The following is a 24,515-nucleotide window of genomic DNA, read 5'->3' as shown; positions in this document are numbered from 1 at the left end:
AACCTGATGTTCCCTCCGATGATATCTGTGCTCCTTTTACAATGTCTTTATTGCAAGATTGTGATATTTCCTTTGTTCAAAGAGACAGTATTCCTTCTTATCGGCCTGTGGTCAAAGATTTTTCTATCCCTTTCCAAATTTAAACCCAGTGGAAGAAAATATCAGGAATTAAACAAATGCTGGAAACGCAGAACGGGGACAACAGGTCCGTCTGCATTCAAAAAAAGGGATAAACAGGTTAACGCTGAAACCCTTCATCAGAACTGGTATTATCAGGTGTGGTTGGTGGGGGGGGAATCCCTTTACAGGACTGACCAAACTGAAAAGAGGATGGGGAGAACAACCAATGAGTCCTCTTAGAGTAGATAGCTCAAGTCGAAGAGCGAGCATTGACTCAGATGATGATGGGCTGAATGGGCTCCTTCGGTGCTGTGTTTTATACAACAAGGAGGTTGTAAAAGAGTTCAGGTGTGCTAATTACTGTCCCTAAGGAGGTATACATGGGGTTCCATAGCCTGGAAGCAAATTCGAAAATGCAGGAAATAGGTATAAATGGTTGCTCGATTTCTGAAGGTCATTTCAGGCAGGTGAAAAGGGGAGTACAAACAGCTCCAAAATGGAAGAGAATGAGGTGGTGAATGGCAGGAACTGACAGATAGATGGGGCCTTGAGCTCACTGTTCCATGTAAAGTACTGCAGGGTACCCAGGAGAAAGATGAGACACTGTTCATTGAGTTTGGTTGGACTAGTGTAGGAGGCCAAAGCCGGAGAGAATAATTGTAGTGCAGTTGATTCAGGAATTATTGGGGAAACCCCGGATACTGGAATCTGAGGGCCAACTCGGGATCCTGGGAGAGGGGTCAGAAACTGCAGGGAGTGGGTTGGGGGGGAAACAATGGAGGTGCTGCTTATGATTTTCTCTCCAATAATTGTAGTGGCCAAAAGATCGCTGACCCCAGCGACACCGTCTGTGCTGAGAATGCAGAATCCGCCCTCTGAAACAAAACAAACAAATGCTCTGGAAATACACAGCAGGTCAGACACCGTGTGGGGCAGGTTAATGCTTCAGGTGAGATGCTGAACCACAGCGAGATTGGTGCAAAGCCCACTTTGTTTCAGGACTTGTCAGCAGTGATGAGTTGTTCAAACATTCAGTTTTTCGGCTGGGCTGGGCTTTACATCAAAAGACAGGGCATGGGGGAGAAGATAAAAGGGCCGAGTCCACAATCTCACGCTTCTAACAGGGAACCGCACTCGAAGTGAGCGCAGTTTGAGAAATTGGGGCTACCATGTTGTAGCCTCAACCTCCGATCCTCCCTTCCTTCAAGTGCAACTCCCTGCAGGAGCACCGGATCGTGGAATTACCCCGAATATTATCAGCAAATAATAGAATTTAAGTCAGAAAGGTAATTTCTTCCCCTGTTGAGCTCCTCCCATTCACCACTGTGCACACTAACCCCCAGCCTGAGGGAGCAAGCAGTCAATCTCCTACCAGTCCATGCCCACACTGTTCAGCACCTGACTGAGATGTTCAGTTTGGGTTTGACTACACAGCAACATGCATACTGTAGGGGCCATTTGTTTCTCATTCACTGCCTGGGCAGTAATCAATAGGATAAAAATCAGGCAGGTTCGACAACAGGCGGGCAACCCGCTCTGCCAGATCATCGCCCAGATGCTGGAGATGAAATTCAAAGTAGCTCGTTGTCTACTTTAGGATGTCTCCAAGAGACGGGATCAGGCACTACATAAATGAAAGGCTTTCTTAAGATTTCTCTCTTTCTCCTCTATCACTCTTCTTCCATCTATCACCCTCCCTCTCTCTCCCCTACTCTTCTCTCTTCCTTTCACTTCCCTGACCTTCACCGTCTCCCTCCATTTCCCTCCCTCTCCCTCACTTCCTTTGCCTTTCTCTTTCCCTCTTTCTCTCCTACTCCTTGCCCCTCCCCTCTCTCTTCTCGATTTCTCACTCTCTCACCCTCCCATCTTCCTTTTTCCTTATTTCCCCATCCCTCTCTTCCCTTCAAAACTATAAGCCAGTTAATGATCCAGTATGCCTTACAAGATGATTAAGTGGAATACAGTCCTGCTGCACTGGTTACTGCCTGAAGTCAGCTTTTGGGTCAAAAGCCTACAGATTGCCTCGAAGTGGATTCAAGAACTTTACAATCATGGAACATAATGTGAGGAACATGTTTGTAGAGGGAAGCTAAAAGATGTGCAACTGAGAAGTTTCTTAAGAGTTTGACCAGAATTTAAAGCTCAGAGTTTCAAATAGGAAGCACCTTGGAGGAAGGGGGAGAGAGGGAATTATCTGCGCTCTATAAATATGCTTTCTTACCGCTAATACAGAGCAGCTTTGATAGTGACCAAGGAGAGGTCTGTGTCCTGGGACTATCCTAGATAAGGAATGGGACAGAATGGGAATTAGAAGGAGCAAGAAAACTATCTGAAAACCTGGAGCCCCTCCTTAAGATTTCTGAGTTCGGTTGCAGTGTAAATTGGAGGGAGGCCGACATTTACTGTCCCTTGGCCCTGCAGGTATTTCCTTTTCAAGTATATATCCAATTCCTTCTTGAAAGGTATTATTGAGTCTGCTCCCACTGCCCTTTCAGGGCACTGACTAATTATGATGAGCCCACACACAGGCCTTTAAAAGCAGTACTGTACCTTTATACCTGTGGGGTCTGCCATGGTCAAGCCTGGACAATCGAGCATGCTCAGAGTTTGACCAGTGCAGACAATCCAATATTGGGCCAGTCATGATGGGTGCCTGGCTTGAGAACCTGAGAGCTGTGCACTGCAGGAGATGTCGAAGGACGAAGCAGATCGTACCCGGGACCTTTGTATACAAATGTTGGCCTTTCCAAGTTCAGGCATCTTGCAAGCCACCATACTGGAAAGATTTGCTCGCCCCCAAACATCGATCTGTTAACAATCTTATTAACATCATTCTTGTTAGTTGCTTTGTTTCAGAAAAAAAAGGAATGGTTTAGACGGCAGCCAGAGTGACCTGTTTTTCTTATTTAAAAAAAACGGAAGTGGCTGTTAAGTGCTCTATTTATAACATCACAACAGGAAGTTAGGATGGTGTCTGAGGGTCAAAGGTAAAGTGATGCTGGAAGAGCGTATTGAGAGGGGAGAGGTAACACTGTCCAAATAATGGGCAGTGTAGAAGGAGCTTTAATCTGTATCTAACCTCTGCAGCACCTGACCTGGGAGTGTTTGATGGGACAGTGTAGAGGGAGCTTTACTCTGTATCTAACCCGTGCTGTACCTGAGCTGGGAGTGTTTGATGGGACAGTGTGGAGGGACCTTCACTCTGTATCTAACCCGTGCTGAACCTGCCCTGGGAGTGTTCGATGAGACATTGTAGAGGGAGCTTTACTCTGTATCTAACCCGTGCTGTACCTGGCCTGGGAGTGTTTGATGGGACAGTGTAAAGGGAGCTTCACTCTATATCTAACCTGTGCTGTACCATGCTTGATGTTGGTGCTAGGTGCAAAAACTGGAAATTATTCCATTCTCAGCACTAATATCCTGCACCTTTCAGCACAAAACCCCTTTTAAAATATTACTTTTTGCAGCACAAAATTATTCTGTACAACTTGAAGCTGATCTCAAACAGAAAATGGACATAAGGGCTCAGTCCTTATGTGGCCAGCACTGTCCACATAAGGACTGAGCCCTTATGTCCATTTTCTGCAGGGGTGTGTGGTCTGTACTTTTAATGCTGCTGAATAATAGTCAGGAGCAGGCACATGAATCCAATTGGTGATTCTGTTGGTAATTTGTTCACTGTTATTTTACCTTTGACCAAGGTGTCAGCCTTGCCTCAGTGGTAACACTCATGCTGCTGAAGGTTGTGCATTCAAATTCCACTCCAGAGATTTGAGCACATAATCCAGTGCAGTACTGAGGGAGTGCTACACTATTGGAGGTCCCGTCTTTCAGGTGAGACACCAAACCGAGGCCCCGTCTGCCCTCTCAGGTGAACATAAAATATCCCATGGTACTGTTTCAAAGAAGAGCAGGGAGGTTTTTGCCTGTGTTCTAGCCAACATTTATCTCTCAACCAACACCTAAAACAGATTATCTGGTCATGTACCTGATTGTTGTTTGTAGGATCTTGTTGTGCAGAAATTTGGGGCTGTGTTTCCTACATTACAAAGGTGACTACTCGTCAGAAGTGCTCCATTGGCTATAAAGCCCTTTGGGAAGTTCTGAGGTCGTGAAAGGCGCTATATAAATGCAAGTTCTTCCCTTCTTACAGGCCATTTTAACTTCCCGCTTTATGTGTCACAGAATATAATATGAATAAACAGGGCCATCTGACAGAGCAGACAAGAGCTCCGTTGCTGTGTCCCAGTTGAGCTTCCGAGTGGGCTGACAGTACGTGTGCTGCCCATGCCCCGAGAGTTTGCTTTTCTCTGTATTAAATCTGCTTACCACTGGCACTCCACCCCCACTCCAGCCTGGGTTAAGTCCAGTCTGATATCACACCAAGCAGCCACCCTTGGTCCAGCTCAGTGAGAATAGCTCATGGCCTCTACTTTTTTTTTCCTTTCTCGTTACATTCTTTTATTTGTATTGCTGCATTGCCTTTGAGGTCAGAACCTGTGCTGTGCGAAACCAGGATGGTGTTAACCTGAAAGGATTAAAATGGCAGATAAACGTTTTAGATGAACTTGCTAACAGGTTCGCTACTGGTGTCGCACATCAAAATACAGGCCCCTTTTGCCCTTGTCTCGTACTCATCCTTCCTGCTCCCCACTTATCTTCCTCATCAGCCCCATCATCTTTGAGGGCATTCCGTCCTTCTCGCTTACCCTCAGACACACCCTCTTCTAATGGTCTCAGGATTGAGACTGTGAATGCATTGAGCAAGGAGTTACATAATGTATGTTCCTGAGTTGTTGAATGACGGCCTTTATACTCAGCCAGTTGCTGGCACTTTTGGCAGACCTTACCAGAGCACTATGGACACACTTTCTCTGGACCAGTCACTAGTTGTGACCAGACCAAACAAGCCCAGCCCCACCCCGCCCCGCCCCAGGCAAGCGCACTGTTCATACCAGGAAGGTGCAGAGATGTGTGAGGACTATTATTAAAATTCTCCCAAGTTATTTTCCCCATTTAATGCCAGTAAGTTTGAGTCTACAAATCCAGAGTCAAAGCTGTATCTAGGGAGAGTCTCAATTGGCTGGGCTTTAGTTTCTGATGAGCTTATTGCTAGGGTGCCAATAGCTCACGGTGCCACAAGATGGTAAGATGCCATCATGTGTGATTGTTTCACAAGGTGAGTTCATAGTCTGAACCCAGCAACTGTCGGGGGAGGAGGTGCCCTAGATATAGGCACAGGGTTTTGCTATGGTGGGGGAAGGGTAGGGAAAGACAGAGTAAGAGTCGAGCTGATTTCTCCCCCATCCACCTTATGGCTGGCTGCAGAATCATCTTGGCCTTGGGGGAGGGAACTTGCTTGTCATCTCTTTCAGGGACAGTGTGGAGGGGGAGGGGACCCCAAAGAGAGAAGAACCAGTTACAGAATTGTGGGTGATGTGAATTGCATTTTGGGGAAACAGAACTTCCTGTTGTGGTGTTGTGTCTCTTTCTTTCACCCCAGGCCCCAGCCCTGAGAGGCCCCAGCACCACCAGAGGCTGCGGCCACAGAGGAATCCTTGGACTGACCAGCTCTCCTTTCCACACACTGGCGGAGACAAAAATCAGGATTTCACTGGGGCAGAAAAATCAAACAGCTTTTAATTCGAAGTGACCACAAACTTACATGTTGTGTTGTGATGATCATATGATCACTATGAGGATGTCAGTAAATGGTTGTCTGCTTCTGGTCTGAAACCATTGCCTTTACATGACCCACACATCAAGTGGTTTATTATACAGTAATACTCAGGGTGAGATGCTGGAGTTTTATTTGCCATTGCCTCTTAGTGTAGGCCCGCTAATGTCACCGTGGTTACTTCAAGAACGTGCGTCCATTTGACATCAACCTAAAAGTAGGATTCTGACTGGCTGAGGAAACTATCCATAAAGTCTGCACTTGGTCCCAAAATATTATTTTTATTTCAATAATGTTAAAATGCACCAGGAGCCACTCATGATACAACAGGAGCAACTATTCCTGAGCTGTGCATTACAGAGGGTTTGTAAAATGATATTTGTTATAACACAAGAAATTAGAGGGGATGAAGATGACATTTTTTCATAAGACGTCATAGTGTCGGGTCTGTTGTTTTTGTAATACCACTTTGTAATGTTGCTTTTCAGTTCAGCAAATGCGCCCCCTCCCCGTCAATGTTTGAGGATTTTTCCCTGGGTTTCTGGCCAATCCCTTCAGTCAAGAAGCCAACATCAGTGGCATGAAGGCACAGCCTGCTCCTTCCTGAACTGACTCCCGCTGGAATACTTGAATATGGGCACAGGGCGAGAAGGCAAGCCCGCCTCTTCTCCAGCCTGCAGGCCAGAAGGAACAATTCGGTCTGAGTAGTGGGGTCCACTGCAGCCTTATGCATGGATTTTGCACTCCGGGGCCTTCACCTCAGCCGTAAATCAACCCTGGCCTTTCCATCTCACTGGTCTCTGCTTTTCATTACTGCCAACACATCTCGGCTGCTGCTTGTTCCTCTGATCACATCACTCAAAAAATGGAGGCTCACTATCAGAGCACCTGTTAGAAAGCAAGTAATTACTAAGAATTATCATTACATCCGTTGGCTCTGTCCTGCTCTAATCTTCGGCACTTCTGTGTAATCACGAGCAGTGACAGTATAATAAGAGTGAGTTACTGACTGTGAGGGAGCTGAATTAACATCAGTAGAGATACAGTCAGTAACACAGGGTACTGGGGGAGGGGTTACTGAGTGACAGTGTGATGGAGCTGGATTAACATCAATAGAGATACAGTCAGTAACGCAGGGTGCTGGGGAGGGGTTACTGAGTGACAGTGTGAGGGAGCTGGATTAACATCAATAGAGATACAGTCAGTAACACAGGGTGCTGGGGGAGGGGTTACTGAGTGACAGTGTGAGGGAGCTGGATTAACATCAGTAGAGATACAGTCAGTAACACAGGGTGCTGGGGGAGGGGTTACTGAGTGACAGTGTGAGGGAGCTGGATTAACATCAGTAGAGATACAGTCAGTAACACAGGGTGCTGGGGGAGGGGTTACTGAGTGACAGTGTGAGGGAGCTGGATTAACATCAGTAGAGATACAGTCAGTAACACAGGGTGCTGGGGGAGGGGTTACTGAGTGACAGTGTGAGGGAGCTGGATTAACATCCATGGAGATACAGTCAGTAACACAGGGTGCTGGGGGAAGGATTACAGAGTGACAGTGTGAGGGAGCTGGATTAACATCAGTAGAGATACAGTCAGTGTTACATTGTTACAGTATCACATCGTTAAATGGAACTACTTTGGTATGGTGTAGTTATATTGCTGTGTGGCACACTGTGCACGGACAGTGCACAGTGCAGCGTCGGACATCTTGTATCACTCCGCACCATGCGGCAGCACAGAAACAGCAAAAATACAGCTAAGTAAAAGCAGTAACTAAAATGAGCTAAAAGTGTCTATTATTTATAGTAAAAGAACACAAGGAGACACAACATGGTGGCAGCGGTATAAGTGAGTACAAAATTGTGCTATACGAACTACGAATAAGAGGAAAAGTGATTTTATGCGGTGATTGAGAGTAAATCGTATGGGAAACTAAAATGACGGCTGCCGCTGCACTGACTGTGCAAATGCAACCCCTCATGAACTGGGAAGCCGACAATATAGTAGAAGCATTCTGCAAGTTCAAACGGAAATGTGAGCTTACATTCAAAAGCTTCCTGAAGGGTACTACCAACGAGGAAAAGGTTAGTTACATTCTGTTGTGGACAGGAGAAAAAGGTCTAGATTTGTATAATAGCTGGAGTTTGACTGAAGAGGAAAAGGAAAACCCTGCGACAATTTTTGATAAATTCAGCAACCATCTAGAGCCTGAATCCAATCACCGTATACACAGATACAAATTCCAGAGTCTAAGACAGGAACCCGGTGAAACAGCTGACAATTTCCTGACAAGACTGAGAAATGAAGCCAGCAAGTGTAAATTTAACGAAATGGAGGAAAGGCTTGTGGACCAGCTAATATGGGGGTCAGCGCATGTAGAGGTACAAAAAGCCCTGATAGGAAAAGAAAAGCTCGGAATAACAGAGGCTATAGATACTGCGAGAGCTCATGAAGCCATGAAGCAGCAAATGAAAACGCTGATTTCTCAAACAGCTGACATACGGATGGCTTCTGAGACGGACAACAGAGTGGATGCAGTGAGAGAAAAGTACAACACACAAAGACATGCACATGACAACGGGGGAAACGTGCAGAAATTGTGGAAGACCGCACGATTACACAGACAAGAGGAAATGTCCAGCATATGGAACAAGCTGCAATCCATGTGGCAAACTAAACCACTGGGAAAAGAGGTATAGAATGAAGAAAGAAGGAACATACATCAAAAACAAAGGCAGATAGCAGAACCAGAAAAAGAAACACAATATCCATACCATGGATGAGCAGGATGATGATGATGATCACGACAATGCACTAAACATCGAAACCATAAAGATACAGCTTCACGAGATGTCCAGAGCGGAAAATACTCCGAGGAGAGAATTGCACAACATCATCCAAATCAAAAAAAGGTCAAAGGTCGGCCCACAACCATCAACTTAAAGTTGAAGCTGGACACAGGGGCTCAGAGCAACATTCTCCCATTGAGACTGTACCAGCAGATCTTTCCCGAAAACCTGAGAAGATGGCTACCCGAAAAATGGTTGTTTAAAGGCAAGTAATGTCACGCTGACAGCATACGGGGGGAGTGAGATTAAACAACTCGGAATAACCTTTATCAAAGGGACACATAAAAGAAAGAACATCAACTGCATGTTCTATGTCACCGACACTGAGGGGCCAGCGATCCTGGGATTAAACAGCTGCGAGAAGTTGAGATTGATCTCAGTGCATCACGAGCTGACGGAAACGCCACTGAAGATAGACAGCAACACCCCACTGGAGAACCGCCCACAAATCAAGAGTAAAAAAGACTTGATAGACATGTATCCGGAATGTTTCGATGATACAGTGGGATGTTTTGGAGATTTCCAATACCACATCACCATCGATCCAGAGGTAAAGCCCGTTGTCCATGCTCCACGAAAAGTACCCATCGAGCTGAAGACAAAGCTTGAAAGAGAGCTAAAGGAGATGGAAGAAAAGGGAGTGATCGTAAAGGTCACTGAACCCACAGACTGGGTAAACTCAATTGTGGTGCAAGAAAAGCCAAACGGGCGTCTCAGAATATGTTTGGACCCCAAAGATCTAAACCAGGCGATAAAGAGGGACCACTATCCCACCCCAATGCCAGAGGAGATTACGCCATCACTGGCAGGAGCCAAGGTTTTCTCAAAACTAGATGCCAGAAATGGATATTGGAATGTGAAGTTGGATGAGGAATCAACAACACTGACAACATTCAACACACCATTTGGGCGTTACAAATTCCTGCGGCTACCATTCGGGCTAAAGGTCAGTCAAGATATCTTTCAACAGAAAATAGACGAGACATACAGAGGCTGTGAAGGAGCTATAGGAATAGCTGATGATATTCAGATCTATGGAGCAGATGAAAGAGACCATGACATGCACCTACATGAGGCCATGGAGAGTACCAGGAAGGCTGGCATCAAATTAAATGCAGATAAGTGCAGAGTTAAAGTCAAGGAATGCCAATTCTTTGGTATGATTTATACACCAGAGGGAGTCAAGCCAAATCCAGAGAAGATTGCGGCGATTGCTGAAATGAAACCACCCAAAGACAAGAAAGAGCTGAGGAGTTACCTCGGCTTGGTCCAATACATGAGTTCTTTCATCCCACACGTCGGAACATACAACAAATCTCAGAGAGCTATTGAAAGAAGACGCCGAATACCAGTGGTCTGAATCACACGAAAGGAATTTCAAACAACTTAAAGAACTGTTGTGCAAAGAAACAAGTCTGTCATATTATGACAGAAGAAAACCAGTCACTCTGCAAGTAGACGCTTCTACCAGAGGACTAGGGGCAGCTCTGGTGCAGGAAGGAAAGCCGATACCTTTCGCATCAAAGGCCTTGACGTCAGCCGAGACGAGATACGCCAACATAGAAAGAGAACTATTAGCAGTAGTGTACGGATGCGAGAAATTCCATACATACCTATATGGCAGGCGATTTACAATAGAGAGTGACCATCGTCCACTAGAACAGATCTATAAGAACAATCTGTGCAAAGTGCCTGCAAGACTGCAAAGACTACTTCTAAGGATCTAAAGCTATGACTTCACGCTTAAATATAAGCCAGGAAAGGAAATATGAGGTGGAGGGCCTAACAGTAAAAATCCACCACCTAGTGAATGTTACCCCTACAAAGCCCAGTCAAATCAGAGATGAGACTAGCAAAGATGAGGAGTTGCAACTACTCACACAACAAGTAATACAGGGGTGGCCGGAGAGAATCCAGCAGGTACAGGTGACAATTCGTCAATACTGGATGATTAAAGACGATATTGCAGTAGAAGACGGTATTCTCCTTACTGGATCGAGGATCATCGTGCCAAAGACGATGCAGACACAACTTCTCCATCTCATACATGAAGGCCACATGGGAATGGAGAAATGCAAGCTGAGAGCCAGATCAGCTGTATACTGGATAGGCATGTACAAAAATATCAAACAGATGGTCTCTGCATGTGGTATATGCCAGAAATACAGAAATGCACAACAGAAAGAGGAGATGATACCTAGTGAAATACCGTCAAGACCATGACGCACTGTTGGGGTAGATCTCTTCATGTGCAATCAAGAATGGTATCTCATAGTGGCAGATTACTATTCCAAGTTTCCTTTTGTAAGAAGGATGAAAGACTTGAGAGCCACAACTACCACCAGGATTGCAAAGAGCTTGTTTGCTGAACAAGGAATCCCGAAAAAGGTAATCTGTGACAATGGAACCCAGTTCACATCGAGTGAATTCTTGGCTCTGGCAGAAAAGTATGGGTTCAAAATAGTAACCTCATCCCCACATTTCCCAAGGGGACACAGGTTCATCGAAAGACAGACCCAGACTGTCAAGAGAACTCTCATCAAAAGTAGTGAGATGGGGGAAGACCAAGACCTTGCCCTCCTATCACTCAGATCAACACCACTGAAAGCAGATATGAAATCACCTGCGGAATTGCTGAATGGGAGGAAGTTTAAGACTACACTACCAGCAAAAATACATCCTCCCCAGGACCAGGAGGACTTCAGACAAAAGCTGGCAGAAGCACAAATCGTAAGAAGCAAACATTACGATAAACATGCAAAGACGCTACCAGAATTGCTGAATGGACAATCAGTGCATGTGCAAGACCCAGTGTTGCAAACCTGGAATCCAGCCAAGGTCATTGGAAAAGCTGATACTCCAAGATCCTACTTCGTAGAGACTGAACCTGGTAACCAATACAGACGGAACAGACTCCACATCAGACCTTCACCTGAACATTGACAACACCAGCTACCACAAGCAGTACAACACCAGAAACAAGCGCTACAAATCAAACAACCACGAGCATGCACACTCCAACTCCAAAGGCAACAGCAACAACAACAACGAGAGCGGAACACACCAAAACACCGCAGAGAGGAAAGGTCACCACCAAATCCACAAGATGGAGGGACAACATCCAACCACCTCAGCGATATCATGAATTAAAAAAAACTCACAATTCTTTATAGTTGATAATAATAGTTTAGATATAATATTTGTTAATTTAAATTGTTAAATTTCATGTTTTAGTTTTTTGAGAAAGAGGGATGTTACATTGTTATAGTATCACATCGTTAAATGGAACTACTTTGGTATGGAATTACTTTGGTATGGTGTAGTTATATTGCTATGTGGCACACTGTGCACGGGCAGTGCACAGTGCAGCGTCGGACATCTTGTATCACTCCGCACCATGCGGCAGCACAGAAACAAAGCAAAAATACAGCTAAGTAAAAGCAGTAACTAAAATGAGCTAAAAGTGTCTATTATTTATAGTAAAAGAACACAAGGATACACAACAGTCAGTAACACAGGGTGCTGGGAGGAGGGTTACTGAGTGATAGTGTGAGGGAGCTGGATTAACATCAGTAGAGATACAGTCAATAACACAGAGTGTTAGCTGGGGGGGGGGGTTATTGATGCTAAGCATGTGAAGGAAGTGCATCAACATCAGTAGAGATGTAAAGCCATGATTGAATAGGTAGGTTTTGAGAATGTGTTTGAAAATGGGGCAAAGAATGTGATGGCAACTGAAGTGTTTTGAAAAGAAAGTGAGCACAGTGTGCTGTGATTGGAGGAATGAGAAACAACTGAGGGAAATGATGCGAGGCATAGTGTTCCACACATGCTGCTCCATCTATTTAAGATCCCAAATTACATGCAGCTCTTCAAACTGGATTTAGAGTCCGAACTACCTCACATTGCGGGGTGGGGGCGGTGGGAGGGGAGGGCTCTGTTACAAGGGCACTCACAAGCCGCAGCAGTGAGCAGGATACTGGAGTCACGTTGACCAGCTTCCCCTCTCCCATCAGAAAACAATGGGTTATCCCATTTATTCCTCCCATTTCAAACCACAAAAAGAATTGTGAGCGGCAGCTAAAGGTCCTGTGTACAGAGTTGAATTATGTGACTCCCCGGGTGCTTCACTCTGCACGCTGTTGTGGCAGGGTGTTTTGGGGCCTAGTGCACCTGACCGACCTGTCAGCCCCGAATGTGATGAATATTCTCAGTTCTCAACCAGACTGATATTTTCTGCATCAGGACTAGAGAAATGTTAGGTCAATAAGAATGATGAGAAATCTGGAGTAAAATCTGAAAGTATACTGCAGGTCATCCAGCATCTGAAAGAGAAAAGGCAGTCTAAGCATTCCCGGAGGGACCTTATTGTTGAAGTGTCCCACCCAGATGTTACCTTGTCTTCTCTTTCTGATGCTGGCCCATCCGCTGTGTATTTCTAGCATTCCCTACTTTTTAATTTCCAGTAATAACTCCTGATAACTAAACGCACAGAAATCACTGACATCTCTATTATGTCCGTGTATAATTGAGACACGGACTGCAGGAGTTGATTATAACAAGTCTTTACTGAATGGAGACAACCTGGAAACTGAAACGGGGTGGTCACTGCCGGTACTGCAGTCTGAGACCAGTACATACACAACAATTCCTCCCCTTTTAGATAAACAGCACATAACATTCATTTAACAACTAAATAATAACTAATTACAATTACGGTTGCTAGATACATTGTTTGAAGTTAAGCAATTATAAGTTCAGTCTTTGAGGAGGCTTCCTGATTCTGTCTGGATAACGCCTCTTTGGGATATCAGGTTCTTCTGGCAAGGTTGAGTCGGGATCAATGTTGTTGTTTGGTTCGTCGGCTTCCAATATCACCGATTCTGCGGTTGATGCAATTGGTACTTCGGTTTCATCACCAGGTGTATCAGATCGTGGTGTGGAGTTGACGTTTTCCAGTGACTCTAGAATCCGGTCAGCATGGCGTCTTATAATGCTCTCTCCAACGTCCACGGTATACATTAGAGGTCCTTGCCGTGTACAGATCGTTCCTGGCTGCCATTTCTCTGTGCGGTAGTCCCGGGCCAAAACTGGTTGACCTATCTTAAAACTCCTGGTTGGCCTTTCATTCATATTCTGATACTGCCTGTTCTCCACATCTCTTCTGACGTTTGGCTTAACCAAATCCAAGCGGCATCGTAGTCTTCGATTGAAGAACATCATGGCTGGAGTTTGGTTGGTAACCGCATGTGTCGCATTCCGGTAGGCAAACAAGAAGTTATCCACCTTGTGTTGTAGGGGTATATCTTCATTACACATTGCCTTGATAGCCTTCTTGAATGTTTGAACAAACCTCTCGGCCAATCCATTAGTGGCTGGATGATATGGGGTGGATGTATAATGCTTAACACCATTGTTCTTTAAGAACCTCCGGAACTCTTCAGACACAAACTGTGGTCCATTGTCAGAGCAAATCTGTTCAGGCAGCCCATTCCCGGCGAATATGGTTCGTAAGACTGTGATAGTTTTTTCTGTGGTGGTTGAGGACATTTTTATTACCTCTGGCCACTTTGAATGTGCATCCACCGCAATTAAAAACATCGAGTCCATAAAGGGACCAGCAAAATCAATGTGCACCCTTTGCCATGGAGATGAGGGCCACTCCCATGGATGTAGAGGGGCTTGTGGTGGGGCGTTTTGGACCTTCTGGCATCCTGTACAGCTCTTGGTCATCTCTTCGATTTCTCTATCGATTCCCGGCCACCACACAAACGCTCTGGCTAAGTTCTTCATTTTTACCCCTCCCAGATGACCCTCATGAAGCTCATTGAGCACTCTATCCTTCAATTTGGGTGGAATTACTACTCTGGATCCACACATCAAGGTTCCTCTGCACACTGACAGCTGTTCTCTTCTCGGCGAGAATGCTGGCAGCAGTGGTTCGCCATGTGCTGGCCATCCCTTCACCGTTAAATCATAGACCCAGGAGTGTCGGGTCATTTCGTGTTTCCTTTTCTATGTTTGCATTCGTCACAGGGAGACATTCGACTATAGTCGAGTGGAATAACTCCACTGGATCCACTGCCAGTTCTTCCACCGTCGGCAACAGTAGGCGCGACAATCCATCAGCATTCCCATGCTGTTTAGTTCCTTTGTACTCGATGTCATATTGGTGTGCCCCTAGGAAAAGGGACCACCTCTGTAGCCGTTGTGCCGTCATTATCGGTACGCCCTTCTGAGGGTTAAAAATGGAGACGAGAGGTTGATGATCAGTTAGTAGAGTAAATTTCTGACCGTGCAGGTAGTGATTAAACTTCTTCACCCCCCTCACCAGGCTGAGGGCCTCTCTGTCAATCTGGGCGTAGTTACGCTCGGCTGAAGTTAACGAGCGTGACGCAAAAGCTATCGGCCTCTCTGAACCATCAAGGAATTTATGTGACAGTACCGCCCCAGCACCGTAGGGAGATGCATCACACGCCAGTCTTATCGGTAGTGATGGGTTGTAGTGAGCCAATACTTCTCTTGAAGTGATTAGGTCCTTACTCTTCTGAAAGGCCCGCTTACATTCATCGCTCCATTTCCATGCTACTCCCGTTCGTAGTAGGGCGTTCAGTGGATGCAGAATTGTGGACAAATTCGGCAAAAACTTATGGTAGTAATTCACCAATCCGAGGAATGACCTCAGTTGCGACACATTTTCAGGCGCTGGAGCCTTAACTACCGCTTCAATTTTGTCAGGGGACTTATGCAACCCCTCTTCATCAATCACGTGGCCACAATACGATATCTGTTTCTTAAAAAACTCGCACTTAGGGCGATTGGCTCGTAGCCCATGTTCACGTAGTCTAGTGAGCACCTGCTCTTGGTTGGCAAGGTGTTCACTGTCGTCCAAGTAACACTGAGTCCCCGGAATCCCTTGCAGGACTTGTTCCATTGCTCTTTGCCATATCGCCGGAGCTGATGCTACTCCGAATACCAGTCGATTATACTGGTAAAGACCTTTGTGAGTGTTTATCATGAGATACTTCCTAGAGGATTCTTCAACCTCCATCTGCAAATATGCTTGTGCTAGGTCAATTTTTGCAAAACACTTCCCTCCAGATAGTGAGGCGAAGATATCTTCTATCCTTGGAAGAGGATATTGTACTGTGTGAAGGACTGGGTTCACCGTCACCTTGAAGTCCCCACAGATGCGAACCTTCCTTGGCTCCTCAGACTTATTCTTTAACGTTTTCTTCATGACAGGAACGATGGGTGTCGCCCACTCGTTCCAGTCTACCTTAGATAACACGCCTGCCTTCTCCAGATTCTCCAGCTCTGCCTCGACGGCTGGGTGAATTGCATATGGTACCGGTCTTGCTTTGAAAAACTTGGGAATTGCATTCTCTATTTTTAATCGAGGCGGTTACGCCTTTAAGAGTGCCCAGTTCTTGTTGAAATACCTCTTTGGCGTCAGCTAAGATTGTTGACAATCGTCCAGGAGTGACGTCGTCATCCTTTTTACCAGCCACCGTCAGTGCCTGAATGGAGTGCCAGTCTAAACTTATCTTTCTGATCCATTCACGTCCCAATAATGGTGGTCCACCATCTTGCAGAATGTAGAGCTACAATTTCCGTATTTTCTTGCCGTTGTATTCGACAGGCACCCTTACTTTTCCTTTGGGGTATACTTTTTGCCCCGTATACGTCCTCAAGACAATGGATGTCTCTCTCAAGGGTATGTGTGAGAATCGCCGCTCGTAGTCTCGTCGATTCATGACGGTTAGAGCTGATCCTGTATCCAATTCCATTTTGACTTGGGACCCTGCTATCGTGAGGGTGACCCAAATGGTTCGGTGATCCTCTTTTGGGATTACGTTGTGAAGTTTGAGACAGCTTAGTCTCTTGTTTCCGGATTCACTATCGCTCATCTGGTCTTCGGAACTACTGTCCATCATCTTTTGTACTTTCCTGTACGGTTCCTTAGTAGCCTTTTTGTTGTCGTTGGTCTTCTTCCCAGACCTGCAAACTCGTGCAATGTGTCCCATCTTTCCGCATTGCCTGCATATTTTGTCCTTGGACCAGCAGTCCTTCTGGTCATGGTTTGTTCTGCCGCAGCGATAACATTTTGCAAATCCCCGTGTCATTTCGTGGGTGCCGTATTCCTGTGGCTTTTGTTGTATTTCCGCAGCTCCCCTTGCTGCTGCTTTGTACGATACTGCCACGCTGAAAGCCTTATCTAGCGTCAGCTCTTTCTCTGAGAGTAACCTCTTCTGGGTTCCTTCACTCAGGAGTCCACAGACAAATTTGTCCCGTAAGGTATCTGCCAGTCCTGCTCCGAACTGGCAGTGCTTTGATAGCTTGCGTAGTTCCGTAAGGTAATCAGCATTGCTCTCATTTTTATGCTGATTTCTCCTGTGGAATTTAAATCTTTCTGCTATCAGCAGCGGTGTAGGATTTAGGTGTTCCTGTAGGATAGCAACAATTTCGTTAAAACTCTTCGCCTTCGGTTTGGCTGGAGTAATCAGGTCCTGCAATAGGCCGTACGTTCTTGCGCCCATTAAATTTAGCAATACCGATGCCTTTTTCTCATCGGCTATTTCGTTTGCCTCGCAATATACCTCGACTCTTTCCACATACGTGGTCCAGTCTTCTATTGCATTATCGAAGGCAGTGATATCGCCAGTCTTTGGCATCTTGAAAATCTAAGATGGCGCCTCCCGCGCTTTGCCTTCATCCCCGATGGATCAAAATGGCGCCTCCCGCGCTTTTCCTTCCCCGCCAAGTTAAGATGGCGCCTCCCGCGCTTTCCCGCCGCTGCCGCTGCTGCCAATGCTGTTGCTGGCGATTATATTTATTTTACTATCCTGTAATGGCGACGCCCTATGGTCTTCGCGCCTCCCCGATCGCTGCTGCCAACGCCGCTCTCCGCGGTATTTTTATTTTTCTATCGCGCTTCAATATTTGCTCCGTTAATTGAAGAACCGTTCCCGTCGTGGAGCGGACCCTCTGGGACACTTCCCTCCCTCTTCTTAGGTCCAAACGCTGCCCGGCTGCGAAGCACCGGCCGCGCCCTGTGTGCTCCACCCTCTCTCTCTCTCTTTGCTTCCCGACTCGCTGCCCGGCCCCGTTGCAGAGCCACCCGATCGAGCTCTAGCCCACCGCAGCCCAGGAAGGATCAGTGCACTACCTGCCACCAGCCCGATTAGCTGGGAAACCACAGACTGGAGACCAAGCCTGGCTCTCGACAGTCTCTCCTGCACTTTTCAATTCGATGATTTGGAGGGCGGTTGCTCGTTGCCCGTTTCTCGAGTTTCTTTGGATTTTTTTTTTTCTTCTGGCTTCGACCTTCAATAACGTCGTCTGAGGTGCTGCCGAGTTGCAGGTAAGTTCGTTTCTTACTCGTCGCCAGTATTATGTCCGTGTATAATTGAGACACGGACTGCAGGAGTTGATTATAACAAGTCTTTACTGAATGGAGACAACCTGGAAACTGAAACTACAGAAGCCTGCTAGGGCCTTTTATACAGGGGTGGTCACTGCCGGTACTGCAGTCTGAGACCAGTTATTCCCTTAAAGGTACATACACAACAATCTCCTTGACGTGGGGCTCCTGAATGTCCAACGAGTTGGGTTCCTGCCTGCTGGGTTTGATGTGACCCCATTAGCAGGGCAGCTGACTTCCAACAGCCTGTTGGTGATGAAGGAGCCGGTGTTGAGGGTGTTTTGAGTGTCAGCAGTTACAGCATCTCTGCTCTACATATACAGGAAACTCTCGTTTAAACGGCACCTAAATATCCGAAATTCTCTATTAACCGGCAAAATTCATACTCCGAAAACACCTCAATAACCGGAAATGTTGCCGAGTCCGAGTCTCCCGCGGTGGCCGAGTTAGTCAGTGTGGGTAGTTCTCCAAATTGCCACTACTCGGCTTCTTGGCGCTGTCAGAAGTCCGAACACCTCAATAACAGGAGTCTGACTCTTTGTTAAAAATAGCCTTGGTAGGTAACCCTCTCCGTCATCCGGAATTTTTAATCAACCGGCACCATCCCGGTCCCGTCGGTGCTGGATACCAGAGAGTTTCCTGTACGACAAAGCCCTGGAGTGACCCCAGTATCTGTGTCCACCATTAAATGCCACTTATTGGATTTAATGAATGGTCTAGGTTCCCCACCTCTCAAAATAAAGGCATTCTCAGTTAGGAACATAGGAACAGGAGTAGGCCATTCAGCCCCTCGAGCTTTTTCTGCCATTCAATTAGATCATGACTGATCTGTATCTCAACTCCATTTACCCATCTTAGTTCCATATCCTTTGATATCCTTACCTAACAAAAATCTATCGATCTCAGTTTTGAAATTTTCAATTGACCCCTAGCCTCAACAGCTTTTATAGGCAGAGAGTTCCAGATTTCCATTGCCCTTTGTGTGGAGAGGTGCTTCCTGGCATCACCTCAGAATGACCTAGTTCTAATTTTAAGGTTATGTCCCCTTTTGACTCCCCCACCAGAGGAAGTAGTTTCTCTGTATCTACTCTATCAAATCCTTTAATCATCTTAAACACCTCAATTAGATCACCCCTTAATCTTCTCTACCCAAGTGATACAAGCTTAGTCTATGCCTTATTCAGTAAATTGAACCAACCTCTACACCCAGCCTAACAGCTTAGACACCTAATCCTGATAGTTCACCTCCCAGCAGGCTTGTGCTCTGAGGGATGCCTCGGGACAAGCATCAGTTGTGGGGTTTTGTGTGAAGCAGGCTGTCCATCTGTCATGAATCCAAGCCAAACACAAGAATTCCCCCCACCCCCCAGAACAAAGACAAATGCCCCGAATATCATGTTACTTATCTGAAAGATGGTAATAATATGGAACTGAAGTGAACCCTCAGTGTTTAGCTGTCTCTGTGTCTTCGTCCCATGCTGTGTAACATTTCTTTTGCATTCTACATGTCTCGTGTGCTTCAAGCTTTATGTTCTTCATATTTTGTGTCTTCATATGCTATACTCTTCATGCATTTTTCACATATTATGTTCTTCATGTTATAATCTGTTCTTCATGTGTTATATTGTGTTCTTCACATGCCATTGTGTTCTGTTCATGATTAATTGTGTTGTGTTCGTCACATGATCTGTTCTTCACGTGTTGTGTCTTTGACGTATTGTGTTGTGTTCTTCATTGGTGGCTGGCGTTCCTTGTCTTTCACTGAGAATTTGTCAAGTGACAAATTACTTTATAAAACTCCAGCATTGAAATTAATGCAGAAGAAAGATATATTTTATTGTATAAAAAATGTTTTTGTGTTGTAATTGTCATCAAATTGTTTCTTGCTTTCTATACAAATAACGGAGTTGAGTATTACGGTTGTGGGAGCGATGGAATTGTCCTCTTATAATGCTGGGCACTATGGCCCCTGAGAGATTTTTCTCTTGGTGCAGCCAGTGTTTTAGGGGCTTAAGTCTGTTACCTTGCACTGGACAGTTTGAGTTTACAGAAGTGAGCCGATGGGCCAAAAGTTGCGGTCGGCGACGTACCTCCGGAGCACACCGCCGACCTGCGAAAAGAATAGGCACCTACCTGATGGTGACCCTCCTGCATGAAGTTGCGCTCTGACGCTGCGAGTAGGAGGGCAGCGTATTGGCCCACGGATCCCAGTGACGCAGCCTGTGTTTTGAGTGTCAGCAGTTATAGCATCTCAGCTCTACATATACGACAATCAGAAACCAGATTGTCTTCCGTTCATTTAAATTACTTCATTACTGCAGCCTTTAAAATACATTACAGATTTAGTTATCGTGAGAATCCAATTTGTTACTCATAATTACCACTTCTTTAAACACTGCAGAAAGTTATGAAATTTAAACGTTATTTTAAAAAAACCTGCAGCTTTAGCACACACTAGGATTGCTTCTCATTAAATCTTTTAATGTTCCTGGATGTTTTTCATTTCGGGTATCCCCTTACGCTGTGGAAAGAGGCCCTGCGCCTGTTTCCACCTGGGCAGTTGGTGGGCAAATAGCCCAACTCTGCGGCAGCAAATAGGTTTTCGGGGGCGGAGCGGATGGCCTGTCAACACGTATGTTGACAGACCGCAAGTTCTGGATTTAGCGCATGCACTTCATTCCCACCGCAAAATCCAGCCCATTGTTTTTTCTCCCCGCTTCCCCGATGGTAGTGACTCACGAGTTACATCACCTGATTGCATGTCTCTCATATGCAAGGCCTGAGCACTAAGTGTCTGCCCTGTCCAGTAGAGGCCAAAGAACAGTGGCTCAGTTTTCTCACATCGCTCAGTTAACACATCATCTCAGTTATCAAACTATTTCTCAGAGCGGTTACACAATCTTTCACAGTTATCGCATATCTCTCAGTTAACACACCACCTCAGTTACCACCATCTCTCAGAGTTATCACAAACCTCTAACTTATCACTTACATCTGTGTTACAACACCATCTCGGTTATCATTCCATCTTTCAGTTATCACACAATCTCTCAAGTAACACACTGGGGGCTGAATTAGGCCTCATAGCACACATTTTCCAGGCGCTATGCAGCCTCCTAAGGCCCCAAAATGGCAGGCAGGAAGTGGTCCGCACACTTCCGACCAGAAGTGTGCCGCCTGCCATATTGGGAAAGGAGAAACAAGAAGCGTTTCCCACCCCTGAAGCAGGCGTTCGGCCATTTGCATATACAAAATAAGGAGCCTACTAACACCTACTTCAGGTCCCCACGCCAACATTGGTTTGTCCTGAGGCAGCCAGTGCCATTGTTGGTTGCACTGAAGGAAAGCGACCCTAAAGATCACCCACATAAAGAAAAAGATTAAGTTACTTACCACAGTCACCATCCCGAACGCTGCCACTGCCGGACCCAAGATCCTCAACCTCCGACCTCCAGGCCCCGACCTTCAGGGTCTCAACCCCAGCCCAGATCTCCAGGACCACCAATCGTGATCCCTCTCCCCCCAATCCCCAATCTTCCGACCTCCGATCTCCCTCTCCAACTCCCAATCTCCTTCTCCCCCAACCACCGACCAAGCTCCCTTCTAACCACTGATCTATCTCTCCCGATCTGCCTCCCCTTCGATCTCTGACTCCCAATCTCCCTCTCCCTCTAACCACCGACCTCCCTCCCCCTAATCATGAATCTTCCTCCCCCTAACCACCAATCTCCCTGCCTAAATCTCCCTCCCCTTCAACCATCCTTATCACACCATCATAAGACTATCATATTAGCTCTTAGTTGAGCAGTCTTTACAAAGCACTGTACGCGTTCCAATAAAGCCTGCGCTCACCAACAGAAGTTGCTCTTTCACTATTTTATTGCCGTTATTTTTCTGTTAACAGTGAATCCTTGATGAGACTGAAGTTCTCTCTTGCTGATTGATGTCTTATTTAAGGTCCTTTTGTGTATGTACCAATCAATGTGAAAGACCAGTTTGCTTCTCTGGTCCACCAGGCAAGGATTTGCCCAGATTTGGGAAACTGGCACATCCTTGGTGAACTGCAAGCTCCCTGTAAGTTTTGCCAGTTGTTTAGGCTGAGCAGATCTCAGTAAAAGCAGAGAATTCCACCCTGGTAGGAGGGCTAACAGCTGACGCTGGCTGTGCTAAAGCAGCAGGTGATTAAGGGAGTGAGTACCTGAGCCATACAAACCTGGAAAGACCAACATTTGACTCCTGGTCTGTCTGGAGTTAGCTTATCTTAGCCAAGGTGGTAGTTATGGCACTACAGTTGCTCTCAGTGCCCTAGATTAAGCTGAATAGATTTGACTGTTGTTCCCGCTTCTGGGGGTGAAGTTGGTCTTTGGCATTAGTGCGAAACAGGCTCATAGCCAATCAATAACCCGTTTTACACTGTGCCTCGTCAGTTCCATTCAGTTGCCAATGGAAAAGAAAGTCGGGCGCTGTGTAAATCGGGTTTCCAACGGGGAAGACCAAAGTCACCCCCCCGCACCTTCCCGCAATCTCTATTGAATGACGCCCTGCTTGATGAAGAGCACCTGTGCGGCCAATTGACTGAAGACAGGATCAGGTGTGGCTCTGAGGATCTCTGCAGTTGAATAGTCAGTCAACACTCACTATTGTAAGTTGGTATGTGCAGAATGGCCCATTGGGTGGGATATCAGTGCCCGTCCTGCCATGCTTCCCGAGGAGTCAACACCATCAGTAGTTGAGAAAACTGGCAGAGAATGGAACTGGGCTGAATCACCTCACTGGCTGGACACGGTAAGGTGCAAGGACCCACCACTCATTTGTGTGATGTCAGGCAGGAGGCAGAGTGAACAGAGGCATGAAAGGTAAGTGGACTGTCCTGAAGTATTTATTGTTGATTCTCAGGTTGAGTTTGTGTCTGTTATTTCTCCCAGTGTCTCCCGTTATTTGTGGAAGAAAGCATAAACAAAATAGCTGAACTGTGTTTGAGAAATGATGTGAGCTGACTGGATAGTGCCCTTTTTGCAGAACCTTTTACCGATTTGAGGCAGGCTGGGATAGCTCCATGCACAACTCCCTGCTGCTGAACAGAGTGACCCCGTACGGAGAGAAGATCTACATGACATTGTCTGCGTATTTGGAGGTAGGAGCTTGCTTCAGCCAAATGGAGGGTCTCAGTCCCTTCTTCCTGTTTGCTGTGAATGTTGTGCTCATTAAGGTGAGGGATGTTAGTCCTAGGGAATAGAACAGTTTGTATTTCAGGTGCCCAGTCTCAGCATCAAGCGCTCCCAGATACAGAGTAAAGAACTCTATACAATGTCTCATCAAACACTCCCAGATCTGGTACAGCATGGGTTAGATACAGAGTAAAGCTCTACACTGTCCCATCAAACACTCCCACGGCAGGTACAGCACGGGTTAGATAGAGTAAAGCTCCCTCTACACTGTCCCATCAAACACTCCCAGGGCAGGTACAGCACGGGTTAGATAGAGTAAAGCTCCCTCTACACTGTCCCATCAAACACTCCCAGGGCAGGTACAGCACGGGTTAGATACAGAGTAAAGCTCCCTCTACACTGCCCCATCAAACACTCCCAGGGCAAGTACAGCACGGGTTAGATACAGAGTAAATCTCCCTCTACACTGTCCCATCAAACACTCCCAGGGCAGGTACAGCACGGGTTAGATACAGAGTAAATCTCCCTCTACACTGTCCCATCAAACACTCCCAGGGCAAGTACAGCACGGGTTAGATACAGAGTAAAGCTCCCTCTACATGTCCCATCAAACACTCCCAGGGCATATACAAAACAGGTTAGATACAGAGTAAAGCTCCCTCTATACTATCCCATCAAACACTCCCAGGGCAGGTACAGCATGCGTTAGATACAGAGTAAAGCTCCCTTTCCACTCTCTCAACAATGTGTCTCATGAGCCCCTCTGCTGCACTAGCGTGACCTTTCTTAATTCCCCTCCCCATCCAGCCTGCGACTTCCCCATGAGTGAGATTGCTAGTTTTGGGGTATTTTTCCAGTGTGGCTGCATGACAACAAGAAATTCAACTGCACTTCTGGGCAACCAACAAATAATTCCCTTTTAAACAAGGCAGTGTTGCCCTTTAAATAAAACTCTCAGGTTTACCAACATTATTGGAAAGATGGCCTGGGAAGAAAACTTCAGGCCAAAGGCTGAGGAAGAGACACACGTCATTGTTAATTAACATTGTTGGACTCTTTCTAACACTGTTGATTTTTTTTGCAGATGGAGAACTGCACACAGCCCGCAGTCGTTACCAAAGACTTCTGCATGGTATTCTACACACGAGATGCCAGGCTGCCGGCCTCCCGCTCCATTCGCAACCTCTTTGGCAGTGGAACCCTCAAACCTTCGGAGAGGTAGGAAGCTGCCTGCTGCTGATGGTCTACAGCTGCTCTCAGGGGCCCCTCGCTCTCTCC

The 24,515-nt window shown here is 46.2% G+C and overlaps 1 protein-coding gene across 10 annotated transcripts in view; it reads left to right on the top strand.

Moving 5' to 3' along the window:
- kif1aa (kinesin family member 1Aa) overlaps positions 1–24,515 on the top strand; it is a 599,030-nt gene that overhangs the window by 518,669 nt on the left and 55,846 nt on the right. For all 10 annotated transcript variants that reach the window (XM_085990737.1, XM_085990745.1, XM_085990743.1 and 7 more), the window contains 2 exons: positions 23,089–23,203; positions 24,322–24,455. In XM_085990737.1, coding sequence (XP_085846863.1) covers positions 23,089–23,203; positions 24,322–24,455 — 249 coding nt within the window. The remainder of the gene's footprint in view (positions 1–23,088; positions 23,204–24,321; positions 24,456–24,515) is intronic.

Source organism: Somniosus microcephalus, chromosome 6 (genome assembly GCF_052327205.1).
Source record: "Somniosus microcephalus isolate GS21.2 chromosome 6, FLI_Smic_1.0, whole genome shotgun sequence".
In the NCBI taxonomy this organism is placed as follows: Eukaryota; Metazoa; Chordata; class Chondrichthyes; order Squaliformes; family Somniosidae; genus Somniosus; species Somniosus microcephalus.
This window is presented reverse-complemented; position numbering and strand designations above follow the sequence as displayed.